The following is a 24983-nucleotide window of genomic DNA, read 5'->3' as shown; positions in this document are numbered from 1 at the left end:
AATACCCCTCTCTTACAACTCAGCTGACCTCCTAAAGACAAGGCCACTGTGCAAGCTCCTCCCATGCACCCAGCACACTGTTAGGCCTCAGGGATCCCACTCAATTCCCAAAGCAATCCTGTGAAGCAGGAAACGGGAAGTCCATTTTACAGATGAGATATCAGAGGCTGAGAAAGCCTGCACTAACATTAACGATTTTTTTACAAGCCTACTGAATAGAACATCTGAAATTTAAACCAACCTCCCTCCAACTCCAAAAAAATGATAAAATTCTAATCCTAGTCAATCACTTTTTATATTTCACAGATCAACTATCTAGATCAAGACACACATACACACACACACGCACACACACAAACTCATATACACCTCACTCACTCCTCAGAGACTATTAAGTGCTTTGTGCTTTCCTCCCTAACTCCTAAAATTATTCATTATCGGGAACAGACCCTTGTGCTGTCACAGCCGCTGCAGTGATGGTCACAGTTTTATGTTCCGTTTCTTGAAGCAAGTGCATTTCTATCCTCACAGTTAGTGGATCAGGTGCTGTTCCTAGCATGGACTCGTCAGTTCCCCCACACACCCATGTACCAGCAGCCCCATCGGGGTCAGGAGCCATGGATATGCCAGAGATCCTGCCCGTGCCTGGACCACCACAGGGTACAGAGGCACCTTCTCCAGACACAGTCAGGAACCATCCTGTCCCTAGGTCACCCTCAAATGACTCACTTGGGGCCGCCCAGCTGAATCAATTCACCATATCCAAACAGTCCCAATAAGCGGAGGCTTATTGGAATGATGTCTGCACCTGCAAGTGCCCATGGTGAGGCTCTGACAACCACAGCCCAGGGAAAATGCTGAAGACAGAAAGGCTTCAGTTTCAAAAGCAAGTGCTCATCTGCAGGCAGCCTGGAGGGGTTTAAGGTTAAGGACTATGCCAAGTGAACACCGCCAGACTCAAAGGGCTCGACTGTACAACTCCACATAGGTGACATTCTGGGGTGGAGACACTGTGTCTGGACACAAATGGGTGTGGTCGGGGCCAGGAGAAGAGTGGGGCTGCAAAGGGTGTGAGGGACGGTTTGGGCGATAGAAACATTTGCGTCTTGATAGCGGTGGGAGTGTCATGGCATAATGTTTGTCAAACTCAGGCTACTGTATACTAAACAGAGAAAAGTTTACTGCATGTAAATTGCATCTCAATTAAAACAACCGTTGAGAGATCAAGACAGAAATGAGACTCACAGCAGACTAGACCCCAACCTGAGGTGGCTCCTCTTGATCTCCTCCCTTCCTTCCCTCTTCCTCTTTTTCCCCCTCCTCCTTTTCCTCCTCCTTCCCCTCCTCCCTTTCCTTTTCTTCTCCCTCCTCCCCTCCCTCCTTCTCCCTCTCCCCCATGCCCTCCTCCCCCTCTTCAAAGGCCTTCCCTCCTCTTCCTAAATTCCACGAGACAATGGAAACCCTCTCTCCTTGGGATAACGATCGTAGTCCCTTTGCGCCTCATTGTCACATAAGGTGTCTTTTGACATTTCCATTGGAGTGATTCATGTGCACACCTTCCCTCCCCTTCTAGAGGTTCTGGCATAATCCAGGTTTGAGTCTTGGCTTGATCATAGCTGTGTGACTTCAGATGAATCACTCCGCCTTTCTGTGCCTCACTTTCCTTGTCTGTAGAGAAGCAACCTAGAGAAGGGGGTGTTTGCTGACATCAGCTCCCAGGACCACTGGGATTCAACACGAAAGGCATGGCACACAGCAGGCATTAGGCAAACCCTCCTTTCTGTGCTTTCCCCCTCCCTGGTCAAGTGAAGAATTCCCAGAACTCACATGTGATTCATGTGTGGACCCTCTGGGTGCAGAACTGAGGGACAGAGGAGTGCTCCATGAACATCTAATCAGTGAGTACACAGAACGCAGGTCCACTGACCTCCCATCTCGAGAATTACACTGAGGAATTGTTCTCTAATATAAAGCTATAGAAAAAGATGGGTTTTAAAAAAAAGTATTCAAAAGTTCTACAAGTCATTTTTTGATATGACTGAAATTTTCCCAGGCACCAACTTTGCTAACCACCCACCCAGTGCGACTTTATGGCCAAGCTGCCCAGCTCAGGATCTTACCAGCTGTAAAACGGTTTTCCCATCCCATACTTTGTTTGTTTCCTCGGTGACTGACAGCAATGATGGCAAAAGCAGCAGTAATAAGCTAACTGGGCAACCACTGTCTTCCAAGCACTTTGTACCTATAGCTTCATTTGAGGCTCAAACCAAACCCAGAAGGGGTTTGGATTCTCCTGTTTAACCCACGAGGTTAGGGGGCTGCAAGGGACCGGAGCATGTCCAAATTTCATGGGGGGAGGGGTAAGGGTTTTCTGGCAGATTGTGTCATGCACACCCAGGGTTCCCATCACTGCATCACATGACCTCCCCTCAGCAGTGAGAGAACATTTCTCCTGGATTTGCTAGGTCAACTGACACATGAGCCATGGCACCAGCACTGGACTTGTGAGTTTTCCAGCAGACCATTCAGTTGATGGGTCTGGTGCTGCACAATGTGGAACAGCCAGCGGGGGTTTCAGTGCTGGTGAGGACAGGTGCTAAGGGACTGCCTGGATTTCAGGCTCCGGAGCATGGAAGAGTCCATCACCAAGCCAGGAGGGCTGAAAACTAAGATGTGGCCCAGAGCACGAGGCAGGGTTGAATGGGGTTAACAATGAGGCAAGGAGCATTCTCGCATTTGCGGCCAGGAGGGGAGGTACGGGTAGCCCTGGCAGTGTCCCAAGGGTACCTGCTCCCTGGAGCCCTGGTAGGGGCTGCAGACACCGAAAGACCTTCCCAGTCAGGAAGCGATATCTGAGCCAAGAGGTTCCTTCTCAAGGGGCGTTGTGTTATCTTACCCACAGCATATGCAAAAATCACTCTCGTTTTTTCCATGTAGACATTTATAATTAGAGCATGTATAACCTTTCACTCAAACAAGGTCTGCTTTAATTTCATTACAATAGAATTCTGACTCTTTGCTAATTAATGATTTTTGGAGTTTGTATTAAATCATTTTCTATTCCAGAGAAAAATCAAGAGCTAAGAAATGAGGACTACACTTGGGTCTTTGAGAACACTACTTTTAATCTACTAAATCAGAGACTCTATGACTTTGATATATTTCAAGACACAATGAAATGTGCCCTTTTCCTCTAACTCTCTTTCTTTTTCTTTTTTTTTTTTTTTTTTTTTTTTTTTAACAAAAAATAAAAGACAGTAATAAACTCTACTCTGTAGGGACAACTCTTTCTCTCCTTAGGCAGAATAACTCTATTCTAAGGCATTGTTCCCTCGGTGCATCAGTCTCACCTTGAGAGTCAACTCCTTCCCAAACCCCCAAACCCAAATCACCCTCTGAGCTGCCAGGAGGGGAGGTGCCCAGCAGGAGAGAGGCTGCAGCGGCAGCACCAAGACACCTTGCTGAGACTGCCGGAGGGTACTGGAAAATCCCTCCCTCTGAAGTAAAGCTGAGCTCCTTGCTCACGCTTTCTAAAATTGAGGCAGACTGTAAATTCTTAGAGAAATACAGAGCAGAAAAAAAATTAACAAAAGCAAGAACCAGAGCAGAACCTTCCATACAGAAACGCCTGCCCAGCCACAAAGTGCCTCTCTGGGAAGGGAAGGCATCCCGCTGCAGAACAGGAGCGACTCAGGAGCTGGGCCAGATTCCAAGCGCTCCCGTGGTCTCCTGGGTGAGGCTCTGGAATGTGGCGATAAAGGAGCGCTGTGCTCCGAGTGGGACTGTGGCAGGCATGTCCCAGACGCCGCCAAGGTGCCCCCACAGCCACACTGACAGCAGGGCAGGCCAGGGCGGCTCCCCGGGCAGACCTCTCACACTAGCACACCGGTGCAGGCTCAGCATTCAGCAGGCGCCTATCTCAGGCCTCTGACTGGGCAGCTCAGTTCCCTTTTGGGCACTCCTAACTGAAAACACGGGGACCCAAGCCCAGAGGAAAAGAGGAGGTCCTGTTGGCCTTATCCGAGGCCACCCAAGCCGGATGGCCACAGAGGCGGCCAGAGAGCTTGCAAACAACATGTCAGACCATCACTGAACTCTTCCCCAAAAAGAAGTCGGTAAGTTAAGACTCCTCCAGCTTGCAAACCAATAAAGACATTCCTGGACAAGTCCTGAGCGACATTCCTTCTTGCCGGGTTAAAGCATCCATTCTGCTGATTACTCCACTCCATAACGCCCTCTCCTCCTGGCTAGTACCAGCTCTTTCCCTCTGGAAGTCTTGGCGAGTTGGTAAATCTCAGCAGGCACACAGCTCAGTTTCAGGTCTTTGTAGCATTACAGAAGCCATACACATGCACACATGCACACACACACTCACCACACAGGCACAGACACATGCACACATACGCACGCACACACACACGCACACACAAAACCTCTCTGCTTACCTTCCTTCAAAACAGCCCAGCGGCTCTCTCAGTCTACACCTCTGAGCCCAGTTTTCCTTGACACAGGCTTTCACAGCAGGACAGTGGCATGCCAGGGGAGGGCGGGGGCATGCCACCTCCCTCCCAGGCACCTGGCCTCCCACTAGCGTAGAAGGTAAAAGATCTCCTTGGCTATGTAGGGACTTTGATTCCACCAAAAAGGCCAGGGCAATGTAAACACGAGGGTGGGGTTTGGTGCACTCCGGTTGAGTGAAATTTGAACTCCGGAGGCTGAGGAGGTGGAGAAAGGAGCTCCTCCTGGGATTCCCTCACCAGGTTTCTGCGTTCATTCCTGAGCGTTCTGAACTGACGTCCAGGAGCCAGCACCAACCCACGCAGCTTACAAAGCACAGTTTCAGCCTCCTTTTGCTTTCTTCAAAGTAACCAGGCGGAAAATCTTTGCCACACATGCTCCATCTCCCGGGAGCTGTCTCTCTGTCTTTTGTGCGGGATGTGGCTAAGAGTACAGAGTGAATGTTCACTGCACACAGCATATTTTGTGTGGTTAGCCCAGACCTCCACGTTCTGTGTTCAGTGTAGCAGATCCTTTTCATCTCAGCCTCATTACATTCAGTGTAGGTGGGCTTCAGCCAGTGGCTTACTCTTTGCTTTGGCTCAACATGGGCCACAACACCAACCACACACTTTTACTCTTTAAATAAACAGAATATGACACAGCAAACAAGCAAAAGCCCATTCTGATGCCTTCAGGTTCCCACAGCACAATGGAAACCCTTTTAAAAATCACCAATCAGCCATCCAGGGGAGACAGGACATACCTGGGCTGTAAGCGCACGCAGAGGGTAACAAGTCTTTTAAATCACCTGAGATGGCCACATTGGCATATGTCGCTTACAGGAGGTTAAGGTAAAACTCAGCGCACCCTTGGGAGAAACAATCTCTTTTATGATGAGACATAATGCACTTATTGTGCAAAAAGTTCTATTAAATTTGGTATTCTTTAAAGGGTATTGGCTAACCCACCTTCCTATCAAGAGAACCGAAATTATTGTTACCATTCTGCGAATGACGTGATCGCTGCAATAAAGGCAGTGACTAATTTATCACAAAATAGTTTGCTTTAAAGAATACACATCAAAAGAAAAGAGATTAGAAGTAGTGAATACAACGCAATGAATGTCCGAGTCTCTCCTGAGCACCGGGGTCTTGCCAAACTGTAGCTAACTATATGTCTAGATATGGCTAGGGGGTTCCAGCCTCCTACAGGATACAAATCTTAAAATCAGACCATTGCATCACAAAATTGTGCAAGAAAAGCAACGGCCAAGGTACCTTTATCCATTTCTAATGGAAAGAGGCGGCAGGATTAGTTGTATGTTCAAAAGGAGTGTCTCCTTTCATGTTGTTCTGGGTTGGGCTTGATTTGGGTGGGGCTGGGGTTTTTGTTGTTTTGTTTTTCGGTGGCTGAGGGCAAATTTTCTTCATGTGGATGACAGCTTTGTAAACGGGCTGCCATAAGCCTTTGTGAATATATGGCAACAGGCACCCACTGGTCTTCAGATCTTGTTTATGTAGCTGGCGGCCACTGAGCAGGCAGGCTCAGAACGCTCTCATTTTCTACACGTTCCCTGCTAATGGGTCTTGATTACATGGAGCCTGTTCAGGCTGTTAGTATTAACTTTTCTTGAAACAACGCGGTCTTTTGAAGCTTTGCTGATGTTTGGCCAGAAGGCAGTTCTGTGGCTCAGAGTGTTTTGAAAGGCCCCAAGCCTTTTCACCCTGAAGGGTTGTAATTTTGTGCAGGAGGCTGGCCAGTCAACCCTTAGTATATGCGGGGGATTGGTTCCAAGACACCAGCACCCCCCAGTCCCCCACCACCCCCCGTGAGTATACCAAATCTGTACATACTCAAATCCTGCAGTCGACCTCGAGGAACCTGAGTATAGGAAAAGTAGGCTCTCCATATACACAGAATTCTCATCCTAAATACACCGTATTTTCCATCTGTGTGTTGGCTGAAAAAAATCTGCATATAAGTGGACTCGCACAGTTCAATTATCGTTCAAGGGACCACTGTGTAGCTAATGAAGAAAAGACTTGTTGAGTTTCCCGAATATCTCTGAAAATAGCAAGTGGGACAGAAGGTTGGCAGTATGTTTAGTGCCACTCCTATTTGGGACTCCCTAAAGGCAGAAGAAAATTCCAGAATGGGAAACCAATTAGAAGGATGAGAAAACACATGGAAATTTCAAAAAGTAGTGGGAAAGATTAGAGGTATAAGAATATCCTAGGGCCAAAACACAGACAAGAATGTTCACAGGCAGCGTTATTCATACTAGACAAAAAGTGTTAAGAGCCCAAATGCACACCAGCAGACAAATGAATAGGCAGAGCATGGTGTGTCCACACAGTGGCACACCACAGCCATGAAAGGATGGAGCATAACAAGGATGAAGCTGGAACACAGGCTGAGTGAAAGAAGCAAATCACAGAAGGCCACTCATTGCACGACTCCATTGAGTGAGACGTCTGGAATGGGAAACAGAGAGAAGGAAAGTAGCTTCGCGGTTGCCAGGGGCTGAGGAAAGGAGGAACTGGGAGTGACTGCTAATGAGTACAGGGCTTCTTTTGGGGTGATGAAGATGTTCTGGAATTAGATAATGGCGACAGTTCCACAACCTTGTGAACGTACTAAAAATCAATGCATCATATACTTTAAAATGATTAGAATGGTAAATTTATGTGCTATGAATCTGATCTCAATAAATAAAAAGTAAGAACATTCTCAGGCTAGAAACCACATGGTAACAAGAGCATATTTAGAAAGCAACGGCAACCAGCCCGAGGCTTGCACATGCACTCAGGTTTTATACAAAGCGTCTGGGGACAGAGGCAGGCTCTGAACCCAGGTAGACAGGGGATTTCTGCAACAGAGCCTGGAGCACACAACATTCAAGGAGACAGAAGACACTCTTCTGTGCGCTGGTCACTGGAATGAAACCGATGCTGTGATCACACGCTGCACCCTCTAGTGCAGGGTTCCAGGCCGAAAGAAAGCTGTCCACCTAGACAGATCAGGGTGTGGCTTCTGAGGAGGCCATTACCTGGACTGCAGGTCAGAAAGTGACACGCAGGGCCTCCCGTGAAGTTCCTCCTCATGAGGAGAGACACATGAAAGTGACATCTAAATTCACATAGCTTCTGGTAGAAAGTTCTGATTTGAAAACATGACACCACCAACTTTCAACAAATGCAGGTCCCTCCAGCCCTTGACCACCCATTCTCCCCTCACTGTCTCTACCGTTTGCTCCTCTCCCAACTTTCTTTCCAAGGACTCGTCCTCCCGAGCTGACATCCCTACCTGTCCACCACACTGAGCCTGTGTGATCCCTGCTCCAATGTCAGGCCCCTCCCCACCCACCTAGGCAGACAGGCCTGTCCCAGGGGATCTCTGGAGGGGCAGCTGTGTGCCCAGAGGCCGGGAAGGGGCAGCCTGTGCCTCCTGCACTCCACTTCAAAACGCTTTCACCCAAAACTCCTTTCTCTCTGGAAACTGGTACCCCTGGCTACAGCGTTCTCCAGCCCTGTGGGCTGCCACTGCCTCTCACTTCCCAGACCATCCCCCAAACGTCCATGCCTCCCTTGGTCCAGGTTCAAACACTCTCATCACAGGCATTTCTGTGGCTTCTCCTGGGAAACCATCAACATTTTATTGGGGCCCTGGCCTTGACTCTTTGGACTTTAGATAACTTTCTTTGGTTTGACTTTAGAATTTCTCATGACATACCCTCAACTTCCACCAAACTTTGAAAGCCTTGAGCTCTTCAGGAGTGGTGGCCAGGCGTCTCCTTTCTCTAGCAGCTGCTACAGCTCCCTGGCTCCTGCTCTTCTCTGCATGTATCCAGCCCTTCCCTCAGCACAGTGGAGTCAGAGCCAATGTATGTTTAACTCCAGCACCAAATTTAAGACATCAAGGGCAACACAGATCCATGGTGCTTCCTCTCCTAGCCCATCTAGACCCACAAGGCCTGCTGTCTCCCTCGCCTGTGGCCCATGTCCATGCCCCTGCTGATGTGCATGCCTCTGAAATCACAGAGGCCGTACCAGTGTGGCGTCCACACATCACTGAGCACACCACACTGCTCACCCAACAACCACCTGTTGCCAGGGGAAGCTCCTCCAAGCTGTCCCAGCTCTCAACACCTCCACTCCCCAGACTGTTGTCCATTCCCAGCAGACAACCTCGCCTGCCTTGCACAGGTCAAGTGACACCACAGCCAGTGAACTCATTCCCAGTCTTCTCTCTACCCTTCTCTGCATCCTAGCTTCTGCACCAGGCACCCTGCCTTGGACACACTCATGGTGCTCTCAGCCTCCTGCCTCTATCAATCCAGTCCCTGACTGAACCTAGCTCGGCACATCAGCAGAAGGAGATTCACAGCCGGCGACCAAGCCCCCACTCCTGGCTTCACCAACTAGCCCTCTGACCCCTCAGTGTGGTAAAGATTTGACATGTTAATGCAAGCTGTATGCTCGGAAGGTTGTGCAGCTCGTAAGCTGGGTCAGCAAGGGTGAGCTCTGACAACAACAACCATTAGCCATTCCAGCCCTGTCCTGGCTTCTGCACGGAACTGTGCCATCCAATTCAGCTCTGTATCTGCAGTATCCAGCACTGCCGATGCTCAGAGAGGCAGGGAGGAGATGGAGACTGCATCCTGGATCCTACAGAGCCTCCCTGACAAGCACACATGGCCTCTGGTTTTCTTTCATGAGCTTCCCAGAAGGTGACACTCCGCCTTCACTTCCCAGGTGACCTATTGGAATCCTCCGACTTATGATTAACAAGAGAGCAGTATCTTACATGTACAGGAATAAAGAATGAACTCCCAATACTACGAGAAAGATGGTTTCCTTGCAGCCTCTGCCCACCCTCGGGAAAGCACCCATAGTGCCCATCACTCAGTGGCTTCCCCGCCGCTTTTCCTTCTGCCTCATCCTAGTCAGGGGCCCAGCAGCATCCCAGACTCACTGCTACGAGTTCAGGGGCAATGCACGGCTACTGCTGCCACCAAAGGACAGCTGTTGAGACCTTGGCAGAATTCGCTCAATCAATCAACACCAAATCTTGCTATTGCTCTAACCATTTGGCCTAATTTCAGTGAGAATATATCCCAGGTCACAAATTAGCTCACATTCACACTGACAAAAACAAATACTATTGAATTTTCATAGTATAATTTTCCATAGACTGTCACCATCATGAATCGTAAATTAATTCAACTTTCCATGGTGAAGTCTGAAAGAACACAGTGTCAAAGGGTATATTTTCCTTGTTAAGAAATCATCACTATGCACTTATAAAGAAACACTAAACACATCTCTGGCTCTTGCTATGTGGAAGAAAACTTCCTGGGGACAGTTGTACCCTCCGCCTAGGCCCTATCAACTGGAGGGGGTCCCCCCACATCCACAACAGGCAGGTGCAGGCAGAGCACACACAGGACATTTGCTGGGGACGCCCTCCTCCTGTCCACAGAAACCTGTTTTCCCAGCTCCTGGGGTCAATGGCTTTCCCTGCACTTTGCGTCAGTCTCTCGGGCCCTAGGGATTTAAATCTGGGCTCCCAGTTCCAGCCAGAGCAACTGTCACTTGGTGTCCACCCTTGACAGGCCTTGACCTTGGCTCCCTCTCTGTGACATGTTCTAATCACACTCCTGGCTCACATAGCAAAGTGGTTACCCTGTCTCTTACCCTGGTCCGTGGACCTCCATGCCAGGTCTCCCCGACAGACAGCCAGGCTCTAGGTATATGGCTGTGCTGAGGCAACAAGCCGAGGCGGTCTCAGCTTTGCTCGGCCTGGCATGCGTCCCCATCCAGCACAGTGTCTGCAGGGGGAAAGGAGTGCTGTGGAAACCAGCTTTCATCCCCAAAGTAGGTCAGAATTGCTCCTATCAGCAAGATAAACTGAGCAAGTCTGAAGATCCATTAAAGCTCACTTTTCTTACATAACAGCACAAGCTGCCATTATATCAACCCTGTTTTTCAAGAAATAGCTGGATGTTTTACATAAAATATCCTCTGCAATCTGTGCTATGTTAAAAAATTTAAGTAAGGAACACACCCACTAGTCTCTGACACCTATGCCTTCTACCTCACATGCCCTGCCCTCCATGGCATCTTAGATAATAGTAACGGAATACAACTGCATCCCCTCTGTCCTTGGACTTACAGAGAGATTAAGTGACAATTTATATGCAACTGAATGTGTGTTTAACATCAAGTAGCTTGTCTGTCAACATTTAAACACAACTTTAACTATCTAAAGTCCCAGAATCAACTGTACAGGGCCAGAGTGCCCAACTTTCAATAGCAGAACTTGATCTTCAAACAAATCTTTATGCAGAAACCCAATACAAAAACAGAAAAAGATCAAGGTGGGGCTGGGGCTGCGGAGGGTTCTGACAGGAGTGGATGGAGAGAGGCTGGGGCTGCTCCTTAATAACCAACTTGGAATCCTGGAGCCACAGGTATAGAGTTTGAAAGCTGTTGACCCCAAGAATGCTGTTACTCCTAAGGTCAATGCCAGCACCAAGAACATCACCGTAAAAGGCAGGAGAATCATTTGCTTAAAGGGAGCGTGAATGTGGATGGTGGTCTCCCAGCCCAGATGGCCGAATGGGGTCAGAGACACAGGCCGTGAGGGTGCACCTCCATGTAAGGGTCCCTGTCCCCACAAGGACAAAGGACCCAAGTCAAAGAGATTGTCCCAGCTGCCCCTTTTGTATGAACACCTCCCTTTTCCCCTAAGTCATCCGCAACATTTCCCTCCCCTAGGAAGCACTGGCAGCTCCGTCTTGCAGCACTTTCCAAAGAAACGAGTAGATGAGACAGTCTTGCACGCATAATCTAAAAGGCCTCCCCAGACATTCCTTTAAGCCTGAAAGAGAAGAGCCAGAGCACGCACAAGTTCTACTCTTCCAGCCAAGGGCTGAGGAAGATGGTGAGGATGACCCTGTGGGCCAGGCACACAGAAGCGTGTGCATGTGAGGAAGAGACTCTGCTTTTCTTCAGTCCCAGCCTCATTCTCTCTCACATTTTGGTTCTGTTTATCAAATACTTAAAGTCAGCAGGTGCTCTCTTTCCCCGACTTGGCACAAGTGCAATTGCAGGCTCTTACAGAGAGGCAAAATGAAGTTGCAGCCCTGACTCTTCCAGGCAATGGAGAGAAAGGTTCTACCCAAGAAGACACAGATGGAAACTCAGCAGGTTTGATCGAGTGCCATTCTGGCCCCCTACTCCTACCAGGAGATGGGCAGAAGAGCACATCTGGGAAGAGGGGCTTGACTGAGATGTGACTTGGAAAGGGGTGGCAGCAAGGGCCTTGTAAGAAGAATAAGGACCAAACCCTCATTACACCAAGGTCTACACACACACACACACACACACACACACACACACACACACACACTGCTGCTCATGCTGGGTGTGGGAAGCTTCGTGGCTCAGGGTCCCAGGGAGACTGTGGGGATGGAGCCCCCTTCCAGGTTCACGTCTCAGGGAATCCACCAACAGAAGAACAGTCAAGGTTGTAGTCCCCACAGGTGGGAATTAGAGTCCCAAGATCTGCAGCTTTGGGGAAGGAATGCAGGACAGGGGCATGAATCATTGCATGCATGTTGGTTAAGTGGGCAGGGTCACCAAAGAGCAGTGGAGATACTGACCACAAATAGCAGAGGAAAGTGAAAAGAGATTAAGAAGCACAGCTCCTCTGGACTCTAAGAAGACATAGTAGGCCAGACGCGGTAGCTCACACCTGTAATCCCAGCACTTTGGGAGGGCCAGGTGGGCAGGTCACCTGAGGTGAGGAGATCAAGACTAGCCTGGCCAACATAGTGAAAACCCCATCTCTACTGAGAATACAAAAATTAGCTGGGCATGGTGGCAGGCACCTGTAGTCCCAGCTACTTGGGAGGCTGAGGCAGAGACGACTGCTTGAACCCAGGAGGTGGAGGTTGCAGTGAGCCAAGATTGGGCCGCTGCACTCCAGCCTGGGTGACAGAGTGAGATTCCCTCTCAAAGAAAGAAAAAAAAAGAAAAAGAAGAAGAAGGGGAGAGAGAGAGGGAGGAGAAGAGAAGAAGAAGGAGAAGCAGAAGCAGAAGCAGAAGAAGCAGAGGTAGAAGAAGCAGAAGCAGAAGAAGCAGAAGCAGAGGAAGCAGAAGCAGAAGCAGCAGAAGCAGAAGCAGCAGCAGCAGCAGAAGCAGCAGCAGAAGCAGCAACAGCAGCAGCAGCAGCAGCAGCAGAAGCAGAAGCAGCAGCAGCAGAAGCAGCAGCAGCAGCAGAGGAAGAAGAGGAAGAAGAAGAGGAGGAAGAGGAGGAGGAGGAAAGAAGAAAGAAGAAAGAAAGAAGGAGAAGGAGGAGGAGAAGGAGGAGGAGAAGGAGGAGGAGAAGGAGGAGGAGAAGGAGGAGGAGGAGGAGGAGGAGAAGGAGAAGGAGGAGAAGAAGGAGAAGGAGAAGGAGGAGAAGAAGAAGAAGGAGAAGACACAGTAACTGCAGAAATACAAACAAGCCATCCACCCTGTAGACCCCTGTCTGCATGCACAGGACACCCCATCCAGTGGGATATTGGGGGTACCCTTCCTCCCAGGAAGCAGAGGAGGCCCAAGGTTTGTGTGCCGACTGGGGGTTGGGGGGCCCCTGAGGACCCAGGACAAATCCAGCCAACTCTCAGCACCTCTTTCACTGTCCCAGGGGGTGATGCTACTTAACTATTAAGGCCACTCTTGTGGACTGATTTCTGCAAACTTGTACAGGACAACATAGAACTTGAGCCAATTCCTCTGATTACTGTCGGATTCGAAAAGTAACGAACACTTAATGAGATGGCGGCTCAGGGACTGGAACAACTCTTTTGACTGCCCCCAATGCCACCCTCACTCTTCTGATGGAGTGTATCAATTTTTTGAAAGTAACACCCACAGGACTTGATCCTGGTTTTAACAGAGGGTAGGCCTCTCACACTTGAGACAGGAGGAAGCCGGCGCCCCCAGGCCACTCTCTCAGGTGACATTCAGGAAGATTTGCTGTTTGGTCTGCGATCACGCCTGCAAGGGGGTCCCCTTTGGTGTTTGTGGGTTGGAGGCTTGCAGCCTCAATTCACAATCAAGAGATGCAGAGGGAGGAAATCTCAGGCTCAGAACAGGACTACACGCCCATCTGGCCCGTTTCTGTCTCATACAACTTTAGTTGCCTGATGACAGCTGCTTTTCACTAGAGCTATCTAAGCAAGCAATGCCTAGAAAAGCCTGGTTTGGGGGCAAGACCTAAAGAAATATTCTTCTGCCTGGTGCAGAGTCAATTGTCACAGGGTGGCTGAACACCATGCAAAGTGCCCTGGAGCAGCTCTGGATGCTGGGGGGCAGCACCCCATCTTGCCAACAAGGACCAGGCTGCAGACACAAGGCACTGTGTATACCCAAGCACTCAGCAAAGAGCAGAGCCAGGACTGAAGGATCTGTCAGGTGCCATCGGTCCCCTCCTCCACTAAAGTTGTCAAAGTTTACTTCAATTTCCAAATCTTAAAACCCAACAACGTCTGGGGAGGAAAGTTTTCAAATCCATTTTCAAAGTGGCAACACTTGAATGGTCTCAGCTTGATCCGGCACTTCCCGGCCAGCTCTGCACACTGCAGCCAGCGCTTCCTGACCCAACATGTCCTCATCGTAGCCCATTCCTGGAGCTCGGAACAGTATTCTGAGAACACGGTATGGCCACTTCAGGACTGTGTCTTATTGCGAAGGCTGCAGACAAATGTGAATCTCCTCTGTCTGCCTGCTTTAGCAGCCCCATGGGAGCCCCAAAGCCTGGACTCTGGGAATGTTCATCAAGGTATCCACTTAAAGTGGCAGAGCCCAGGCCTGGCAATGCCACGGCCCTCGTCCTGCACACTCTTGGATTGGTAAGAGTTTGAGCTGCACTCAAAAAGTCCTAGGTCAAGGCAAGAAACCAAGGACAAGAGTGACAGAGCAGGCCTTCATCTCCAACCCTCGGCCATTCTTGAAGCTTCCCTGCTGCTCAACCCTTCCTCTAAATCTGTCATAGAGTCTCACTCATCTACCTCCTAAATATCTAAAGGCCCCTACTCTCCATCACCAGAGCCACACCCAAGTCCAGGCCTCCGTCAGTTCTTAGCTGGGGAGTCCAGAAGCCCATTCTCTACTCTCCTTCCTCTCCAGACTCTGCCTCCCCCAGGGAGTCCTCCAGCCCCTTTGTTATCTTTCTGTATCCTCCAGTCATGTGGCTCCTGGGATCCTCACTGTCACCCGGCAAAGGAGCCAGGCTCAGGAAAGGAAGCTGACGTTCCCCGATCTCACGATCCATCACACACAGCACCTCTTACTTCCTCCTGCACACACCAGCCAGGCGGAACACACTTCCACCCCATGAATATGTGCTGCTCACCTATGCCCCATGCCCAGGGCTAGGCATTCCCTGTTTGCATTCCCTACCTGCAAGGGCCGTCCTCTTCGTGAATCTCCTTGGATTGTACAGGCAAAGTGGTTGTTTCCCTTCAATTCTTTCCTAATTCCTGGTATACCCCAATTATGGTACACGGTGCACCCTGTGGCAACAAGTGATGTATACCTGTGTCTTCCCAATTAGAGGGTCTGCTGTGTTTCTTCCTGCGCCCACCCCAGCATCAGAGCCATGGCAATTCCCAAGAAAATACGAGATGCGTGAATATGACAAATGGTGTGTATGATAACAAAAATCTCAGAGTTGGAGGGAGGTATCTTTAGAGTCATCCAATTACAACAGGCCACTTCACAGACTGGGAAAGTCAAAGAGAATATGGCTTATGAGAGCAAGTAGAAAGCATCCCGATGGGGAGTGTGGCCACTGACACGGATGCTCCAGAGACGTCCAGCGAGGAGAATGAGATGTTCTCCATGGGGCTCAGCAACATGGGGTCCAGGGCTTTGCAGAGCCTCCCTGAAGAGTACTGTGGGGAGAATCCTGTCTGGAGGGGCTGAGGTCCAATGGTGGGGAGAAAAAGGAAGTGAGGCCATCGTTCATCACTCTCAGCCATGGAGAGGAGGGAGTACACGCTGCGTTCTTGGTGGTGACATTACAAATCCAGGGACACATATGTTGCTGTGGGCATTCCCTTAGACCATCACAGCAAGTCTGAAACTGAAAAAGCAGGTACATCCTACTAGGGTAAGAAATCCCCCCACCCACAGCCCTCTTGTGTGACAAGGAGGTGGGGCACCCAGTGAGACTCAGCCCAGTCTCACTGAGTCTCAAAGTCTCAAAGAGGAAAGTCAAGGGTATGAGCCCTGTCCTGCACGGTCTCCAGCACAAGACACACTCTGAGTCACAGCTGCCATCGCCGACAGTGTACAACGCCAGAAGGCTACCAGGGTCCCTGGCCTAGCTTTTGATTTCTCTTTGGATCTGCTCTCTTTATCTCTAAAATGGGCTCACAAGCTCTCTCGAGGATTAAAATACCATAGTGAGGCTTCCGGCAGGCTGCCACACTGTGTGCCGCGAGACATTCTTCCTTCTCCTCGGGGATAGCAACCACCCCAGGGAACACTGACACGACTGCCATCCCCCGCAGCCACCACCTGCCAGGACCACAGACCCATGGGGAGACCAGGGCCATGTGCTCCTCTCTGTGCTGAAGACGGGGCGTTTGTAATCACTTGCCCACACTGGAACGGATTCAAGGCCGGCTCTTTTCTGAGTATAGAAGCAGAATGTTGCGCTCACACATCAAAGCAGGCACTCCCCTAACACAGGCCCAGATTGAAGGCAGCTGCAGAGGGCTCCATTCCAGGACGGCAACCACTGCTAGAGATAAATGCGGCTTAAGTCAACATTTTGGGGTTTTTTTAACCAGGCAGGGGTGGGGATAGAAAAGGCAGGGGCAGGGGTGGAAAAGACAGTGCCGCAATACATCCTTTTCCCAGCTAAAAGAGAATGTTTCAGAGGCTGCTAAACCTTCCTTCACTCCTCAAAGCATTGGACAGCTCTGAAGGCTAAAGCCCTGGTGGGAATGCGGCTGGGACTCCGCCTTTCACCCGCCAGGCGGCGTCCAGTCCAGGGACCCGAGCCAGGCACTGCTGACCACAGGCAAGAGCGAAGGCTGCCTGGAGTAACAGCTGACCAATGCAGCATACCGGCCTCCACGCCAAAGAGGGGCTGAGGAGGGCTGCAGAGTGGAAGAGAGGAGGGAAATTCAGCAAGGATGAGTTTTCTATCCACAGGTGACTACTCTTTCTGGGGAACACCTTCTCAAAAGGACCCAAGCCTGGGGATTCTGCAGAGCTTTGATGGCAGAGGTGGTGATGGCAGCCTCGTGTCTCACAGGGAGAACTTGGAAACCCTGCAGGAGTGCAGCAATAAGATCAAACGCACTTTGGAAGCCCCTCTAAGGGAATCCAGTGTGCTCAGTGAGAAGGACATGGGAAGAAAAGTTTAAAGATGTGCACAGATGCTCAAGGAGGTGGGTTAAGTGAAAAACTCAGGCTATAAAACAATGCACAGGCTGATCCTATTATGACAAATCACATGATATTTAGAAATCATGCCGAAAATACACCAGTGACGAGTGCTTCATCTCTAGACAGTAAGATGGGGGTAATTATTCCTTCTTTTTGATAATTTACATCTTCAAAAAGTATTGATACAATCTTAAATGTATGTAAAAGAAAGAAAGAAAAGCATAAAACTCACTCCATTGAATCAGGTACCCCAGACACGCCAGACAGCACGTGGGGATGGAGGGGATTCAGGAGGAGGGGATGCAGATTTGAGGAAAGGCTCCGTGCTTGTCTGTAACTCAGGAGCTGGAATTCTCAAGAAGGCTCAGGCAGTGGTTCAAGGGAAGGTTGCTGAGATCCAGTTTTGGGAGACGACTCAGATTCCGTGTGGTGGGTTCTGGGCTAAGCATCCGGATACCAGTCCTGAGCTCGCTCTGAGTCCTCCCCTGTCCCTCCACCTCCCTGGGGGTACTCATGGGCTTCAGATATCATCGAGGCTGCAAGGGATGAACCAGGCGCTGGGAGGAGGCTGCACTCTCACCCACTATATCCCTGAGGAGTCTGGGCATGACTCTGCCCATAAAGGGGGTCTCTGCTGCTTTATGAAGCCTGGAAGCAGTGATGACAAAGCTGTGAATCTGGCTGCAAAGTGTACCTGGCTGCCTTGGCGCCCTATCCGACTCCTCACCCTCCTGTCTGGGAACCACTCTCTCCAGGGTGTCCTTCCCACTCTGCCCTGTCCTTCTCAGTTTCTTTCCAGAACTCTTATGCACCCACTCCCGACTGGCTCCATCCTTTGCATGGCAATGCCAGACCTTCTCTACTCGCCCCTAGACCCAACTCTTGGTGACACAGAGTCCCAAGTGGATGCCCAGACCATCACCTGCATGGCTCCACCACCTCCAACCACACAGTCCACAGCAGTCACCCACCTGCTCACACCACTGGCTCAGAAGATGCTGCATGAAAAATACACCAATGAGAATTGTGATTTGTAACGTCAGGGCCTTAGATATTTAAAGTTCAAATTGCTTCTCTAATCATTCATTCAAGAAACACGCATTGAGTATCTGCTGTGGACTGAATATCTGTGTCCCCTAAGATTCATACATCAAAACCTAATCCCCAGTGTGATGGTATTAGGAGGCAGGACCTTTGGCAGTGCTCAGAGCATAAGGGTGGAGCCCCTATAAGTGGGATTGATGCCCTCAGAAAGGAGGCCCCAAGGAGCTTCCTCTCCTCACCACCACGTGGAGACACAAGAAGGCAGGAATTGGCAACCAGATGACAGCTCTCACCAGAATCCGCCAGGCTGGCTGCCTGATCTTGGACTTCCCAGCCTCTCAAAGTAGGAGAAATACACGTTTGTTGTTTAAGACACCCAGGTTATGGTCATCTGTTAAGGCAGCATGAATGGGCTGAGAGGGCCTCTAAGTAAAGAATTATCTCCCTCTGCATCTTCAGGAGACACTGAGGTGGCTGAGTCTTTAAGACTGAATTCTGTCTATTTCACCCAGTGATAACGGCAAGTCCTCTACAACGTATGGATCTATACACACACGCTCACACACGTAATTCCACAGATTCTCTGTAAAGTTTCATGTAACCCCTAAAGGATGGTGAACACTCAACTGATTTTCTGTCTATATGTTTTCTACATAAAATCAACGTAGGTCCTTCACCACCTGTGAGTGACGTGCTGCAGGCGCCCAGCTTTCAGTTCCCTGGTTGTGACATGGGAAGGATAAAGTCTGCCCCGCAGGCAGGTCACAGGCTCAGCTGGGAGCCAGCTTGGGGACAACAGTGGGGCACCCACAGCGGGACTAAGCACAGAGCCGCCCTCCAGAGCATGCTCCTCACAGGAGCTGGGGCTCCTCCACACTGTCCACCAGACTTCACTGCTCCCCTCTTATGGCATTGGCACAGAGAACACCCCACCTGTGTTTTAGAAACCCTGCCTCCCTCATGGCCAATAACCCTCCAGGCTCGCCCCTCCCTTGGCAAGCAAGGAACCTCCCAGCATCACGAGAATGACCTTTCCACAACTCGCTTCCCTGTTCTCCAGGAGACTCGGCACAGCCACTGATTCGTCACCTCAGGACAGAGCGCTGCTCACTGGCTCCCATGCAGCAAGGGACCTCTCTGGTAAAATCCACTCGCCTCGGCCTGGAATTTAGGATGCTAAGTCAACTGTCCTCAGAGTCCCCATCCAGCTCTCCAAATTAGCCCCTTTCCCCATCTTGCCTTGCGCTGATTATTTACACACTTCACCAGCCACCGCTTCACCCTTCTCTCCTCCAGTGGAAAACATCACCGTGTGATAGACAGAGTATAGCTATGCAGACGCAAACAGACGTTACTGGAAAAAGAGCTCTGTGATCAAAAAGTTTGATAACTGTTGTTTGATAAATCTTATGAAATTATTCTCACAGCTTTAATATTCCAGTGTGCACTGTGATCTTTTGAGAGACAATGTATCATTTTCCAAGAGTTTTCAGCCACATTTCTTTTAACGTGCTGGTTATCTGGAAGGACTGCTGTGCTGAATAATTCACACCAGCAAACAATACTCTGTTTACTTTACAGGCCAGAGCAAGGCTCTCCCCATCCACAACAACTTGCCCACTAGCCCCAAATTTCATCTGTGTTTTAATGTCCTTACCATCAGCATTCCGTCTGTGGGTCTCCACCTCTGGTCCAGTTGTATTTGCGTTGCAACAATTCCTTGAGTTGAAATTCCATCCCATAAGGCCTATGAAGGAGCAAGCTTTTTCCCAGGGCAACAGAGAGGAGCCGTGTGCTGCCCTGGGACACGCAATTGGTGTCCTTTCTCACTAACCACAGACACCACCTTCCTGGAGTCATGGGAAGCTCAGCGAGCCACAAAGATGGGGCGCTACTGCAGTTCTTTCCACAACACTTGCTTTTAGCTATTTTACATCTGGATGTAACTAATCTGACAAAAAGTGTTTTAATTTCTTTCCCAAAGCAAGTCTGATTCTCAGTCGGTGGTTGAAAAAGACAAGAGATCAGCATGACACGCCAGGAAAAGCCTCAATTCCCCTCCTTTGAAATCAGCCTCTAGTTGTGTCTTGTGGAGATTCCAGCACACAGCTGCCCCTTCCTTCCTTTCCTCCTTCACGCTCCTAGCTATGACCCAATGTGCATATTCCACAGGTGAACAGAGGACATGTTTGGGTGAGATGGTTTCATGAAAACAGAGATTTAAATGATACAGCCATAAATCAGGAACACTAGACTAACAAGCAAACAGAAATTAAAACAAGATGTCTGTTGCATGTGGGGCCGTACAATAGTAGCTAGGCTGGCTGTGGCCAGCGCTTGGCATCCCCATATGCAAAGAGGAAGGGAGGGAAGAAGGGGGAATGGTCCCTGGCATTATACATACACACAAGTTCAGGCCAAGGAGCTCCTGGATATAACTTCACTGACAGCTCATCCACCCGTGACAGCTTCACAAAAAGCCCTGACCCAAACTCACCATGCCTTATTCTCATGAAGACCCTCAAAACTCACAACAGTGTCACACAAAGGTGTGATTCTGGACCTCTGAGAAAACAGGGATTTTTTTCTTCTTAGCAGACTGCAAAATACTTCAGATCTTTGAGTGGGCTGTCTTCCCTGCGCCCTTCACCTCCATAACTGCACACAAGATGACCACACGCACCTTCTCCATCTGCACTGAGGTTCTCGTACGAGTCCCAGCGTATCAGTGGGTCTGTTGTGTTGTAGTCCACAATCACACCGTGGTCGTTGTACAAGTGTTCGGACCCTGCATAGGGCACAGGCAGCAACATTAGTCCCAGTGAAACCCATCACCTCCATCCACCTGACTCCACCATAAGGACAGGTGAGCAGCCTGACTTGAGCAGGAGAGAGAAGCCACTCCATCCTCCACCCTCCTGCCAGGAGCCACGACACTAATCAGAGACTGTGGAGGATTTTCCACAAATAGAACCATAGTTAAAACCACGAGGGGAAAGGGATAAGTAAGCACTGATTTTTCGTCCACTGTGTTCCAGGCTTGGACACTTCTGCAAAACAGCAGTCTTCAGACCACCTCACTGATGAGGACACAGAGGCCCGATAAGCTGTCTCTGAGCCTCAGAGCCCACAGATTTGAATCCAGGCTCCAGGCTCTCAGATCCACACTCCTCCCTTCAAGTCTTTTTAGGAACACCAAGGGGATTTTTAACACACAAGCCATGTATTTAAAGGTTTTTGCCTAAATCTATGACAATGAACATAGAAAAAGCATGATTATTTACATAGCTATTAAAAAGGGAAACAAAACTCCCATGCATGTGGATCTTGATGATGGATGTGGACAATTCACCTTGATGATAAAGGGACTGGTTTCTTTTGAAATATACTTTTTAGGGAAAAAATTTGTTTTGCACATAATACTTGCAGCCTACTATACTTCTAATTCTCTTTTTAAAATGCTGGTTACTTAATGAAGAAATCATGATGGAAACTTAAAAATTCCTTGAAATGAATGATAATAGTGACACAAGTTATCAAAACCTCTGGGATACAGCAAAGCCAGTGCTAAGAGAAAAGTTTATAGCACTAAATGCCTACATCAAAAAGTCTGAAAGATCACATATTGACAACCTAACGTCAAACCTCAAGGAACTAGAGAAGTAAGAATAAACTAAACACAAAGCTAGTAGAAGAAAATAAAAAACAAAAATCAGTGCAGAACTAAATGAAATTGAAACAAAATACAGAAGATCAATGAAACAAAAAGCTGGTGTTTTGAAAAGATAAACAAAATTGATAGACCATTAGCTAGATTAACCAAGAAGAGAGAAGATTCAAATAAATTCAATTAGAAATGAAACTTGAAACATTACAACCAGCACGAAAGATCATTCAAGACTACTATGAACACCTTTATGTATATGAACTAGAAAACTGAGAGAAAATTGGTCAATTCCTGGACACAGACAACCCTCCTCGATTAAATCAGGAAGAAACAGAAACCCTGAACAGACTAGTAACAAGCAGTGAAAATGAATCAATAATTTTTTTTAATGCCAATAAAAAAGAGCCCAGGGCCAGATGGGTTCACAGCTGAATTCTACCATCCATTCAAAGAAGAATTGGTGCCAACCCTACTGAACAATTCCAAAGACCGAGAAAGAGGAATTGTCCCTAACTAACTCATTCTATGAAGCCAGTATCAGCCTGATACCAAAACTGGGAAAGAATATAACACACACACACACACAAAAAAGAAATCACAGACATATATCCCTGATGAACATAGACGCAAAAATCTTCAACAAAATACTAGCTAACTGAATCTAACAGCACATTAAAAAGATAATACACCATGATCAAGTGGATTTCATCCCAGGAAAGCAGGGATGATTTAACATATAGAAGTCAATAAATGTGATACAGCATACAAACAGAATTAAAAACAAAAACCATATGTCATTTCAGTAGATGCGAAAAAGGCATTCGATAAAATCTAGCATCCCTTTATGATAAAAACACTCAACAAACTAGGCATAGAAGGGACTTACCTCAAAATAATAAAAGCCATGTATGACAAACCCACAGCCAATGTCATGCTGAATGGGGAAAGGTTGAAAGCATTCCCCCTGAGAAGTGGAACAAGACAAGGATGCCTACTTTCACCACTTCTATTCAACATAGTACTGGAATAGTACTGCCAGAGCAATCAGCTAAGAGAAAGAAATAAAGGGCACCTAAATTGGAAAAGAGGAATTAAAACTGTTGCTATTTGCCAATGATATGATCATATACCTAGAAAACACTAAAGACTCCTCCAAAAGACTTCTAGATTTGATAAACGAATTCAGTAAAGTATCAGGTTTCAAAATCAATGTACACATATCAGTAGCACTGCTATACACCAACAATGACCAAACTGACAATCAAATTAAGAACTCAATTCTTTTTAAGACAGCTAAAAAAAAAAAAAAAACTGGAAATATACTTAATCAAAAGGTGAAAGATCCATACAAGGAGAACTACAAAACACTGCTGAAGGAAATCAGAAATGACACAAACAAGTGGAAACACATCCCATGCTCATGGATTGGAAGGATCAATATACTGAAAATGACCATACTGTCCAAAGCAATCTACAGATTCAATGCAATTCCTATCAAAATACTAACATCATTTTTCACAAAACTAGAAAAAAAAATCCTAAAATTCATATGGAACCAAAAAGGGGCCCAAATGGCCAAAGCAATCCTAAAAACAAAACAAAACAAAAATCTGGAGGCATCATATTATTGGACTTCAAACTATACTGAAAGGCTATAGTTACCAAAACATCATGGTATAAAAGTAGACACACAGATCAATGGAACAGAATAGAGAATCCAGAAATACAACTGACTACAACTGATTGATCTTCAACAAAGCATACAAAAACATAAACTGGAGAAATAATACCCTATTTAACAAACGGTGTTGGGAAAACTGGCTAGCCACATGTAGAAGAATAAGACTGGATCCCCATTTCTCACCTTATATTATAAAAATCAACTCAAGATGGATCCAAGATTTAAATCTAAGACCTGAAACCATAAAAAGTCTAGAAGACAACCTAGGAAAAACTCTTCTGGACATTTGCTTAGGCAAATAATCCATGACTAAGACCCCAAAAGCAAATGCAACAGAACAAAAATAAGTAAATGGGGCCTAATTAAACTAAAAATCTTCTGTACCACAAAAGAAATAATCATCAGAGTAAACAGAACCCACGGAGTGAGAGAGAATATTTGCAAACTATGCATCTGACAAAGAGCTAATATCCAAAATCTGCAAGGAACTCGAACAAATCCTCAAAAAAAATAAATAATCTCATCAAAAAGTGGGCAAATGATATGAACAGACATTTTTCAAAAGATATACAAATAACCAACAAAACACACGAAAAAATGCTAAACATCACTAACCACCAGGGAAATGCAAATTAAAACCACAATGCAATACCACCTTACTCCTACAAGAATGGCCAGTCATGCCCAAGGCTCTCCTGGCTGAGTGGCTGTGAGCAAGTCACGCCACTTCTGGGGCTTACTGACACAAGTGGGCCTTCTTGTTCCACCATCCAATATCCTGCATTTAAATAAAATTAATCACAGAAATCTCCAAATATGCACAAAGGCAGGAGACTAGTACTACAGCCCCAGTGTAGCCATCATGCACCTTTCACCAGTGTCAACAAGGACCTCCCAGTATTCCACCAAGCTACCCACCTTGAATCTTCTCAGGCGTGGCAGAGAAGACTAATTCAACCTTCCCATAGTCAGGAAAACGGTCATCTGAAAAAAACAATGTGTTTTAACACATTTGTGGAGATGATTAACCGGAAAAGTATGGATTGACTTTGTCTTTTATTCCAACCAGTACAGCACCACTCGCAAATCTGCAATAAAGACGCCCCATGATACAGAAAGTATAGGCAGTTTCATTGGTTATCCATAATTTTTTTCCCCCAGAGATCAATGATCACTTTCTCCTGATTTGGGAACAATTTTGTCAGTAGGCTGAATTTTGGAAAGAGGGTAGAGAGAATAGTGAAAGAATCAACCAAGGAGATTCAACCGCAGCTGCCCACAAGCACAGGGCCGCCAACTCCGCGCCTCACCTTTGCTGGCATTGTCCAGATCCTCCTTCCCAAACACCAGCCCGTAGCCCTGCACAGCCCCAGTGTGAAACTGCAGGCGGAAAATGACATCACGGGTGGCCGAGCGGTATTTCTTGTGGTAGCATTTCACCTGGGTTAGAGAGACAAAACAAAACAAAACAAAGCAGCTGCAGCGGGGACACACGCTCCCGGCAAGGAACACACTCTGCGGAGGCCGGCACAGCAGGGCCTCCCCTCTGGACTCTGGCTGGGAGTTCACGCTTTGGAGTGGAACTTCAGCCCTGGGGGACAGGCGCCTGCAGACAGCTGGGGTGCAGGCAGAGGCACCA

The 24983-nt window shown here is 48.0% G+C and overlaps 1 protein-coding gene across 17 annotated transcripts in view; it reads right to left on the bottom strand.

Moving 5' to 3' along the window:
• TNS3 (tensin 3) overlaps positions 1-24983 on the bottom strand; it is a 308545-nt gene that overhangs the window by 102496 nt on the left and 181066 nt on the right. For 12 of the 17 annotated variants that reach the window (XM_054559216.2, XM_054559219.2, XM_063725989.1 and 9 more), the window contains 4 exons: positions 24655-24784; positions 24263-24328; positions 20680-20784; positions 19654-19743 (listed from right to left, as the gene is read on the bottom strand). In XM_054559216.2, the coding sequence (XP_054415191.1) occupies positions 19654-19743; positions 20680-20784; positions 24263-24328; positions 24655-24784 (391 nt within the window). The remainder of the gene's footprint in view (positions 1-19653; positions 19744-20679; positions 20785-24262; positions 24329-24654; positions 24785-24983) is intronic. The other 5 variants (XM_054559218.2, XM_054559228.2, XM_063725992.1 and 2 more) reach the window with 1 other exon arrangement.

The sequence above is a fragment of the Pongo abelii genome, chromosome 6 (assembly GCF_028885655.2).
Source record: "Pongo abelii isolate AG06213 chromosome 6, NHGRI_mPonAbe1-v2.0_pri, whole genome shotgun sequence".
NCBI lineage: Eukaryota > Metazoa > Chordata > Mammalia > Primates > Hominidae > Pongo > Pongo abelii.
The sequence above is the reverse complement of the archived record's forward strand: the minus strand, read 5'-3'. Positions and strand labels throughout refer to the sequence as shown.